The 11,882-nt window shown below is 40.5% G+C and overlaps 1 protein-coding gene across 1 annotated transcript; it reads left to right on the top strand.

The window, feature by feature from the left end:
- Positions 1–971: 971 nt before the first annotated feature.
- Positions 972–11,552, top strand: LOC109471243 (unconventional myosin-XV-like). The gene is made up of 12 exons (XM_019770522.1): positions 972–1,505; positions 2,245–2,339; positions 2,885–2,962; positions 4,269–4,380; positions 4,844–5,004; positions 6,428–6,496; positions 6,729–6,796; positions 7,511–7,644; positions 8,661–8,710; positions 9,161–9,241; positions 9,679–9,813; positions 10,072–11,552. Exons 3-12 carry the CDS (start codon positions 2,909–2,911, stop codon positions 10,150–10,152), a joined length of 945 nt encoding a protein of 314 aa, XP_019626081.1. The 5' UTR covers positions 972–1,505; positions 2,245–2,339; positions 2,885–2,908; the 3' UTR covers positions 10,153–11,552.
- The last annotated feature ends 330 nt before the right edge of the window (positions 11,553–11,882 follow it).

Genomic DNA, 11,882 nt, shown 5'->3' with positions numbered 1-11,882 from the left:
TTTTTCATAATTACAATATATATATACATGTAGTTCAGACATAAATTTGTTGTCCTGTAGTTCAAAATATAACAGGCTAAATTTATATGGATAACTAAGATAAGTTTTCTCACAATACATTTATGAAGTCAACTACCCTTGCTTACAAGTTAATTTTTTTATTAATTAATTTGTTGATTTATTACAATTAAAGAAAACAAGAAGCCATAGGCGACAATCCTCCGTGAAGTCTTATATTTTGCAACAAAATAATCCCGTGCATCAAACAGTTACATAATGGCCAACGGTTTATGGCCCTTTATCAGTAGAGCGCAACTGGCCTGGCCAAAACCTGTCAGCAATACTAATTAGTAACAGTTGCAGCCAGCACCGCGAGTTACTACCGGTCACATACCCAGGCGAAAACATCTCAACGACATTATGGGGATGTTTAAAAAATTTAATTCCAATATCAAAACAGCCATCATGGTAAAAATAAAAAGACGTGTATGACATAATGGCACACCACCTGCCAAATTACACAGAAATGCTACGTACAGAACAATGCGTTTTGGCTGCGAACATGTATGGTACCACTTATCGACCCCTTCCGCACGTTTGCATGAAGTTCCACCCCCACCCCCCCACTGCTATTCCTAACAACGTGTTTTTCTGGACCATTCCAATTTGCCTCAAGGTGGTGGTGCATCTGCAATATTACATTGACCGCGAAAGCAGCAATGGCAAAAATACACATTCGTGCATCAACACGGGCATGCCCGCAGACGGCGCATAAAATTGCGTGCTGATTACAGAAAGAGAACCCAATGTTTTGACTGCGAACACGAAAAAACGGCTCTTCACAACACTACGTCCGGAGGTCCTGACCTCCTTCACGGAGTAACCATATGTCAAATTGCATACAGTGAAGTAGTAGAATATTCTTCAATCAGTGACTTTTGAAAAGTACAAAATACCTCGACTACTTTTTAACGGTAAAGGACATACATTTAGTATGTTCTGTGTGACATTTGCAGAAAGCTTTCAGGAAGTACATGTAGTTCTGTTGTCTGTTACAAACTTATTTTATTGCTACATGATGTATGCTTGAGCAAGTGGCATACATTAGAATTGTACATGATTCCTAGAGAGCTCATAAGACATTTCTTGAATATATCCATGACACATGTATATGCACCTGGATGATGACTTGTGTGACATACATGTAGCTGGCTCGCCTACATTTGCTGTAGATTATAATACCTGGTAATTTGTATAATGTACATGCAACTGTACAATATTTTCATATAATTATACAGATCATTAATTTCAATGATTGTACAGAATACAATCTTGTACATGTAGCTCCTGTATGATGTAGTATTTTTGCTGTAGGGATGGCTGTGTGAAGGGCTGGAGGTTGCTGTCCTTGTACAGTGCGTACTTCCCATGCTCAGACAACCTGAAACCGTACCTGATTAAACATCTACATAACGTGTCAACTGACTCATCTGAAGAGCATCACGGTTAGTCACAACATTGTGCATGAGCCAGCTTCATGCATTTGAGTAGTATACTTCAGGCTCTTCTGCATTGGAGTCAATATATACATGTACATGTATTTAGAGCAGTTCTTCTGCAATGAAGTCAATATACGTATATTTGAAGCAGTCTGAAACACATATCTGAAATAGTGAGTATTTTCATCTTCAGGTATTGAAGATGTCATTATACCTACATGAAAATTGTGTGTGTGTGTGTGTGTGTGTGTGTGTCTGTGTGTGTGTGTGTGTCTGTGTGTGTGTGTCTGTCTGTGTGTGTGTCTGTGTGTGTGTCTGTGTGTGTGTGTGTGCGTGCGTGCATGCGTGTTGGATTTCTTTTGTTCACTTGAGTGATATTTTTGCTTAGGCCACACCAAGTTGATTTGTTGATTCTCAGATTTCTTATGGAAAAATATGAAGCGACGGAAAATAACAGGCCTAGGCATCCTATGATAGCCCCAAATGCTATGATAGGAGCCATGACAACCAGGCTGAGTTATCATTCAAACAATGAATTTTATACAGTAACTTTTAATCAAATCACTACATTGATAGATGGAAAGTCTTCAACTGCTGGGGGGCAAAATATGAGCACTTCGAGTTGATTCAGAGCCTTAATTTTTTGCTGCAAATCAGAAAAAAAATGAAGCGGGTGAATCCAAGAGCCAACAAATAAAATTGGTGTGGCCTTACAAATGATCCCATATAACTCCATCCGCTGCAGCTGTGGCCACACAGTGTTTGGAAAATCTCCGTGCAACTTTGACCAATGGAGGGAGACAAAAACCACCACATCCTTTAGAGGTCAAGGCAATCGGAGTGAGTGACAATCATGATATTTCTAGGCAGGCAAATTGTTTGCAAGGGCCCAGTCACACTTCTGCATATCCTCTTTCCTTATAAGTAGCATATATTGACATTTCTTTCACACACAAATTTCTATACAAATAATGTGCATATAAAGTTACATACTGAATGAGGTGGGTATGAGTGCACAACACCATTTTTCTTGCTGCAAATAACAGCATATGCAGTGCACATGCTGAGTGTATTCCAGATGACCTCAACTTATGCCAATGGGAATGGCTATTGACAGGACCATCCAGTCAATAACAGAAAATTTTGCACTATTGACAAGACCATCTGTTCAATAGCAGAAACTTTTGCACTAGTGACAGGAACATCCTGTCAATAATAGAAAACTTTGCACTATCTTAGAGTAGATAGCCTTCATTCACATGTAGCAGTTAAGAATTTTGTAATTACTACGAGCTTGACTTCTGGTCACATCCAGGACCTGTACATAGTTAATTTTTTTAATCTGGAGATTACAGTAGCCAATCATTATGTCCTTCTTTCCTCAGATTGGTCGAAGTACCAAACGTCAAATGATTGTGATGCCAGGGAGTGTGAGCTCTGTTGTGAAGATCAAGACATGCACAGTAAGTTTCGGGAGACCATTTACTGTATATACTTGTCTGGAAAAAATGCAATAACTCAGAACCCCTTCAACAGCTGCCCGGCCGGCCGGTAAGAGATCGGTCAGCACCCTCCGTCCCCCGCACAGGAGACTGACCAGGTATCAGACAGGTCCCTGACAGAAACCGGACGTCAAAGGGACCAAAATGCTGTAGCCGCCTCAGCACCCAGACAGAGAGCTGTAAAGGAATATTTAATTCTGACCATGACAGCCGACATACGCCCGGCTTTATGACACCGGCCGGCTTCAACACCTGGAACTTGCCGTACAGGCCTCATTTAAAATATGAGTCCAGGTTAAAGATGAATTTACATACATGTATCATGCATACATTGTGTAATTTATGCTTCCTCAGCTTACTTCTGCTCAAGACATTTTTATGTCTACTTGCAATGAAATAATTATGATGCACAGTTTCATACAATTCTATAAGGTTTTTGTTGATTTGATTCAAATCTATCTCTGGGAGGTGGGTTCGAGCGCGATTGACGGCAATTCCCGTGCGTAAGGAAGGCAATTGCAATTGGATGAGCTGACAAGTGTGAACGCATGCATATTGGATCCCAGATGTGGATTGTAGGTGTGAATGGGGTGTAAGTCCCCATTTCAATTGCTTATGATGCCATAACCTTACAAGGGGTGATTAAATCCCTGAAATCTAACGCCCTGGAAGAACAGGAGACACCAGGGGGAGAACTCCATTGGCTAACAAGGGCGCACATGGGCATTTTGCTTCTTTGGAAAGGCAGCACCTTGACTAGTTGGAGGAAGGGTGGATGGAAAAAAACAGCAACAAAATTTGGATAGGCTATATAATGATAAAAAAAAACATTCCTCGGTGTCATAACACATGGTCATTTCTTATAAGCACCTCTTAAAGCTATCGCTCACTCTGTGGCTCAATGGGTGGTTGCTGGAAATATGCACCTTAACCCTTGTCCTGCTGACATTCCTGGCACAATATTTTTCAATAATTTCATGTCTTAATTATATCATAGCCCCCATTTTTTTTTGCCCTGCAGTGGCATAGTTACTTCCGCATTCGTTGCGTTTCGCTGCGGTGTGATGCGTTGCACGAGAAATACCCCCAAATCGTACCTATACAGGGTGTTATATAGATGGTACTGTATGTGCCGCGCGACATATGTTGCGCACAGCAGGACAAGGGTTAATTAAACAATACATAACGGAACTAAAAGATGGCATCTTTTGTGTGACAAAGCTTTTGTAAGATCTTTTTTTTTTCATACACTCAACGTTTTTTTCAGCTTGTTCATCAGATCATTGAGGACATCTGTACAAGGGAATTAGGAGTGATTGCTGACAATAAGATTGAGGAATTTGCACTTTACTCCATTGTAGAGCATGGGAAGGAGAAAGGTAGATACATGTACATGAACATATTTATTTTATGTATCTGGTTTAGAGGTAAAACTTGTTAAAACTTTGTTTAGGATTGCAACAACAATGTTTTACTAATAACTCGAAAATTATCATGTAGCTAAAAATCTTGCATCAAGAATAACACCAACAACTACAGTATAATAGAAAAGTGAAATAGACACTTGATACTGTAATACGGTAACATTACATGTACGTCAGGCCAGTACCACTTTGTAACTACCTACACAAAGAAACAAAGACCCTGTTCTGATTTACAAGTTATTTGACTGTCACTTGATCAATTTAGTTCAATCTGAAACAATTGTAAAAGTCAATATTCTCCAAGACAGTATATGCTGTATATTGTACATGTACAATATGTGCTGCCATGCACATAATATCACAATTTTTTCTGAGCTATCTGCAGATATTGTTGAAATGTTGTGATGTTGTTGTTTAGAGAATGAAGTTGAGATGCTGGGTAGGAAGGTTTACCTGATGGATGTGCTGACAGACTATGAGGGTGCAGGTCAGGAGTACACGTTGATCCTGAAGAAGGTAGTTTGGTACCATCCCATCAAACTGGACAATGAGAACTTGGTCACCGTGCTGTACCATCAGGTCAGTTCTCCACACAGCCCACTGTTGTTCAGAAGAGGATTTGTAGGACTACCCTGTTTTATTAAGAAACGGGGGCCAAGATTAAGAGGGTAGGATAGCTGTTGCTTTAGAATGATAGCTTTTGAGACCTGCATCATACATGTACTTGTAAATTATGTACCATCATGCTCACCCATGATGCATGGATTCAAAAGGCCAGGAAAAAGCATTTAATTTAGTATCCACACACCTTTCGTCGGTGACATTTAAGTGAAACCCGCCATTTTCCTGGAAGTCTAACGGGGGATGCCCTAACATCGGACACTTTTTCACGCACTCAAACTCATGGCATTCTATCGCTAGTTGTCAGAGAGTGGTCAGGTTTTGATGAATGAATTTTGAAAACATTAATGTCAACAACATACTTGGATAAGAAATTCATTCATACTATTCATGAGCCCTTCACGCTCGTATTACAAGTGACAAACTCTATCTGTGAGACCTTTTCGTGCATGTACCTCCATGAATGCGACTACACTGGACAGTAACATAGGACACTTTGGTAATTTTGCTCCCTTCAGGCGTTGATGAAATTAAGTAAACAAAAATAAGAATAGAATTTTATGATATTTTAGGTTTCTTTTGACAGTAAAATTGTGATTATGTGTACTTCTCGTCTCACTTGAGGAGGGTCGTATCTAATGCAATCGGTGCGCGTTTCCACTGAAAACTCAGCTTACGCAACCAATGCGATCCCAGGGAATCATGGGAAATGCAGACGACAGTGGTGTTGACATTGTTTTTCACGGGTCGGTTTTCTACATTTGTACAAAACAAACACTCACACCCACATATTTACTGTTAAGTAAAACTTTATTCCTTGTGTTTGTGGCAGTTGTGTCAAATCTTGGTACAGGTCATTTATTTCTGTGCACGAGCTGCTGCAATGCAGTGACCCACTGTCCAGCGCCATTGTTATGATTGGTGAAAATGACCGATACTCTCTTTTTCGACAAAACAATAAATGAATACTAGTATATAGAACTATACTTTGCATGCAAATAACAGCTGTATGCATTGACTATGTTTATTTGCCTTGTTAATTAGTGAGGTTAGTGGCAACAAACACGGCATACTTTTGCCGTCTGAAGTTAGCGCACATCCGAAGTTAGGGCACCCCCCATCATAGTGTCACTGACGAAAGGTAGTGGATTCCACCTGATGAAACGTCTGTTTTCAAATTCATATCGAGTTGCTTTAGCTGTTTTTTGGTGTATCTCACATTTTCATGTTATTGAATGTGTTGAATCTGCTCTTTTCTTGGGAATCCAACTTGAGTTTGCAGCAAAACTGTACCTTAGGCTGCTTGTCTAGGTTTGTTATGATACAATAATGCAGCATCAGCAGCCAGGTGAAAATGAATGCTTCTTGACCTATTCTTCAGATTCTCCCTGACTTTGTGAGCGGTCGGCTGGTGCAGGTACAAGGAACTAAGCTCAGCAAGCAGACAATGGTTAGACTTGACAATTGTGTAGAATAAGCAAATGTCAGCAAATGAACATTAAGTCTGGAGCAGTACTGATTTATTGGTTTGTGTAATAGTATGTCTTTCCAGTTGAATACATGAAATTTTGACAGTCCCCTATTATTAGATAATGCCTCCGTCTTAGTCTAGAAAGATTGAACTACATGCACATGTATGAGATATGAAACTTTATCAGATTCTGTTGAAATTGTTTACAAAGCATGACATCGCCAGACTGACAGCATTGGAATTCCGAGGAGGGGAAACCGTCAAGACAACCCCGACAATGTGAGTACAAATGACACTTCATATTTCACATTGTTGTTGACCCCTTTAAGGCAAATCAAGCTTAGAACATATAAAATGTGTTTCAAGCTTTATAATATGTTTATTGTTTCACTATAGGGGATCGTGAATAGAGGCAATCAGTGTAGGGGGAAAGAAATACATTTTGTACCTGTCCACTGTTTGTTTTTGTCTCCTCAAGTCTTTGGTCTCCTTCCTCTCCTGGTTTCTTCTTCTTTAAGTAGCATTTTGTTTGCTTGCATTAACTTGAAATGGCTGAAAAAGACTGGTGGTAAAATGGAAACTATGGGATGTATTTGCAATAGAAAATTACCTTTAAGTTAGTTATCTAGTGTTTGGACGCCAATTTTGTGTTGGGATATAGGATATTAGGATTTTCTTATGCACAAACAGGTATTCTTCCTACCTTCCTAAGGTTTGTACCGACCTGATGAAATTATTTTCGGAAGTCTGTGTTGCAATGTTCTTTTGAATGCTATCAGTATCACCTTTACATTAATTTTGTAATTGAGGCCTGAAGCTAGATTTTTATGAGAACTTTACATCTTGACAAAAGGCAGTTGCACATTTACTCACAGTAATTATGTTTCTCCCAAGGAGCTGGTGGCTGATTTCCTGTATTAATGTGAGGGATCTTACTTGTAGTTCTAGCCATGGTGTAAGTCTGAAACCTGTCTCTTCTGTGTGGACCCACAGGGCAGACATCCAGAGTGCTTTGCCTCAGAACTGTGTCAACATGCAGAAGATTCAACAATGGGCCAACATGATCCACTCCTATCTGAACCACGTTGTACGACTCTCTCCCAACCAGGCCAGGGTTCAGTTCATAGGTGTGTGCTTAAGAAAAAAATCATAGAAAAAGGCGTATCAACAGTTTTAATGTTCTTCATGTTGAAAATGTCTAGTGTCCTTGATGTTAAGAGATATAAGCTCAATTTTCATGTATTTAAAAATGTACATAGTCATGTATATGTATCATGTACATACTAGGCTCTGAAAAATTCAATTGTAACTTCTATTACAACTCTTCAATGGAAAGAGTTCTAGATAAAGCATGAACCCTAGCCAATATTGTTTTAGCATAGTTCATGGCTCCATTACATGCAAAGTCATGTATCAAACAAGGCAAGCTCAGGAAAACGTCCTGCCACTGATTGGCAGGGAATTTTGGTGTGAGGGTAAGAAACCCGCAAGGTTATGTTGGGATATACCAGCTCCTCCTCCCATGTGCTATACCTACACTAATGACTAAGCTTAAAGCTACGGTCACAACCCGCCGTACATGCCTCTGCGTGCTGTCTACGTGCAAAAACGTGGGCAAACGTAGGGCATCCGTGCGTGGTGAGTACCGCTTCCGTACGGAATCCTACGGATTGGGGACCACGCAGACATGCCGCAGAAATTTAAGTGCATGTGAAACTCTTTCTATGTGCGGTCTGCGGATTCACCAACCCGTGCGTGCGAGTATGAGCGGCGCACGTGCCATAGAAGAAGCATGTGTGAGTACGGCCTCCTTACAATTGTGAGTACGGCCTCCTAAAGTTGCAATCGCACAGAGATCGTACGTTGAAGCACATACAACTCACTTACCACTTGCGCAACATACGATGCACGCAACCGCTCACGGCCAGACTTGGCGTGCAGACTACACTCTTATACACTTTGTGCCACCGTGCGAGTGACGTGCGTCGATGGCACTCCTTCCCCACATTTTCAGAAAAAAACGTAGCAGACGTAGCCTCCAAAAAAATGTACGGAGAAAAAGCACGTACGGCGGGTTGTGACCGTAGCTTAAGGGATGAATGACATAGCACTAACAACAGCCCTGAAATCTGAATCACCATAGGAACCATCATGCAGTGGCCTCTGTTCGGATCAAGCTTCTACAGTGTTGATGTGAGTACATGACATTATTATGATTATAATAAGTTAGAAATAAATCATCATTACTATATTGTACATTTTGCTTGTACACGTGCTACGGTTATGCTTACGTTATGCATGAAACCTTTTATGATACTACTTTTAGGTTTTTATAATCACTACATTTAAATTTTTGAATTGGAGGACAGTCTAGGTGTAATATTGGTCATTAACTGTTTGGAAGGCTTCCAATATGTGATAACATTACTGATCTTCATGGAGGCTTTGCTACTGTTTGAAAAAAGGTTGGAAATAGTTTCTCCAGCTGAGTGTTGAATTATCATTCCAGCATTTTATAAAAAATCTCAACATCTTCAGTCTGATTGTGAAGGATTCCACCCAAGGTGCCTGACTATGTTAATTTTCATTAAGTTTTAATGGGGAGTATTATGATTGTTGTTGTTGTGATTGTTCTTTTCACAGAGTACCACTGAGCCTCAGGCCAAAGACGGATGCCTGGTCGCCATTAATAAATCTGGCATTCACTTTCTCCCAGAATCACATGTGAGTACTCCCAGATTTACTTTGCTGATAGGTTAGGGGAAGTACCACAAAGTCTGAGTGAGGTCCATGGAGGTCAGTTTGGTCCGAACAAAGTGAAAAAAGTTGTGTTAAGTGCCTTTCCCAAAGGCACAAGAGGGGTGGCATGTCAGGACTCAAACCCGGGACCTCTTGGTTCCGAGTCGAGCACTCTGCCATTATGCCACCCAACCTCCTCTAATTTCACAGCAGATGTCAAGAAGAGGCAATCCTTTCAGTTCAGTATACAAGTGTTTCTGTCAAATTAAATTTCTCATTGTGCTCTCAAGAGGTCCATTTGATAACAATCTTTATGGTCACTGTGGATTTTTAAATATTAAAAAACTACCATGCTAATATTTAACTAATAACATATATGACAGCAAAATAAAAGCTGGTGTTCCTTCTCATTGTTCCTCAAGGTTCCGATTGTCAGCTATGACTTTTCCAACCTGGTGTCCACTCGCAAGCTGCGGACTAAAGACGGTGTTGGCTACTTGGACATCAAACTTGGGAACATGCTGAGTCAACGGGTCATCAGACTGGAGACTGAGCAGGTACAAACAAAATGCCTCCCCTATTCAAGAATGAATTCTTCCAGTGACCCCTATATTAACTTATGGTCCAGATCAAAATACTTCCACCCACAACCTCTGAAAACATAATCTTCTTAGCAAAGGTAAAGAAATGGCTGGAGAAGAAGAAACATATGGGTAGAATCGTTATTTTATTCTATACCTGGTATGGACTGACGTAAGAAAATTGATTATAATGAAAGCTGATGATTCTGAATTTTTGTTGTTTTTGTCTTGAAGGGCGGTGAGATTTCTTCTCTCATTCAACAGTACATCAGCATCATCATCGCTGAGAAGGGTCCTCCAACTAACAGCAAGTAAACATGATAGACATGACATCACCGGGGCAATATTACAGCAGTTCCTGACATCTGGCATGTTTAGTTAACTCACATCACTAGCAGACAATAGTGCACAATAGTGCACATTGTTCTTCAAAGTCAGACTGAACTGTCAGCCTTTTGTAGTGATAATAATAATCATTAATCATGAGTTTATGTGCGCTGGTGTAAATACATAATATTATATGTGTATGTTAATCTCAGCATTTGTTTATTTGAATACCACAATTGTGAAAGGGAGGACACAACAGGAGCACCTTTACAAGTTGTCCTCCCCAACACTGCAATATAAATACAGATTACAACAATGAACATTAATAACATAAAATACAAATACATACAATATCATACATTTAACATGGAATACTGGGCATTGAGTTGAATGTGCTATCTGAATAAGAAAGGTTCAAGAAATGAACATAATTACAGGTGTTCTTTACATTACACTATGATGTGATCAGTTGCAAATTTGAGTAATTATGAAATATGCACAGCAAATGATGTAACTGGTTCCAATTTTTCGATTATTTTTTGTCAGAGGACACACTGTGCTTTCCTGATAAGATAGCCTGTTTGCTACCAAACTCACTTTGGTTATGCATGGAGTTAGACAACAAGGAGACACACACAATCAAGATTAGCCTTAGTACTGACCACCTTCCACACACAACCAGGGCTGGCCTTAGTACTGACCACCTTCCACACACAACCAGGGCTGGCCTTAGTACTGACCACCTTCCACACACAACCAGGGCTGGCCTTAGTACTGACCACCTTCCACACACCACCAGGACTGGCCTTAGTACTGACCACCTTCCACACACTACCAGGACTGGCCTTAGTACTGACCACCTTCCACACACTACCAGGACTGGCCTTAGTACTGACCACCTTCCACACACCACCAGGACTGGCCTTAGTACTGACCACTATCCACACAGAACCAGGACTGTCCTTAGTACTGACCACCTTCCACACACTACCAGGACTGACCTTAGTGACCTTAAGCTGTTCACAGACTGACACACAGACAGACACACTGCATCAAAAACACAACCTTTCATATTTTCAAATGAACAGATTGAAGCGGCTTCCATGGAAGGGTGCAACATTTTCCACTTACAGCTGCAATGGTTGAAGTGCCTATGATATTTATGGCATGTCATTGTGGAGATTGGTTTTTACAAGGGCTGGAACTGAACCTTCTCACCACTGGTGTTAGAAAGCAAATGTATAGGTCATTGTCGGTCAATATATAGACAAGCCTATATAATGTAATAATCCATGTATTTATTTATGTGATATGTGTTTTCATTGCATGGATATTATAGTGTGTCAGGTTAATTTACATAATTATTGAACATGACATTGTACAATTTGTATTGACTACTGTCATGTTTTTATCTTATCTTTGTGCGATAGACAGTGTGTTGTGTGTGTGTGTGTGTGTGTGTGTGTGCACGCGCGAGTGTGGTGAGTCTGTGTGTGGTGAGTCTGTGTGTGTGTGTGGCGAGTCTGTGTGTGGGTGTGTGTGTGGTGAGTCTGTGTGTGTGTGTGGTGAGTCTGTGTGTGTGTGTGTGTGTGGTGAGTCTGTGTGTGCGTGTGTGTGTGGTGAGTCTGTGTGTGTGTGTGTGTGGTGAGTCTGTGTGTGTGTGTGTGTGGTGAGTCTGTGTGTGTGTGTGTGTGGTGAGTGTGTGTGTGTGTGTGTGG

The sequence above is a fragment of the Branchiostoma belcheri genome, unplaced genomic scaffold (assembly GCF_001625305.1).
Source record: "Branchiostoma belcheri isolate BF01 breed outbred unplaced genomic scaffold, Haploidv18h27 scaffold242, whole genome shotgun sequence".
In the NCBI taxonomy this organism is placed as follows: domain Eukaryota; kingdom Metazoa; phylum Chordata; class Leptocardii; order Amphioxiformes; family Branchiostomatidae; genus Branchiostoma; species Branchiostoma belcheri.
The sequence above is the reverse complement of the archived record's forward strand: the minus strand, read 5'-3'. Positions and strand labels throughout refer to the sequence as shown.

Excerpts from the sequence above, each read along its gene's own strand:
- LOC109471243 (XM_019770522.1), top strand. The coding sequence starts at position 2,909 with ATGATTGTGATGCCAGGGAGTGTGAGCTCTGTTGTGAAGATCAAGACA. Across the intron at positions 2,963-4,268 it reads TGAAGATCAAGACATGCACA|CTTGTTCATCAGATCATTGA; the intron begins GTAAGTTTCGGG and ends CGTTTTTTTCAG. Across the intron at positions 6,497-6,728 it reads AGCTCAGCAAGCAGACAATG|CATGACATCGCCAGACTGAC; the intron begins GTTAGACTTGAC and ends TTGTTTACAAAG.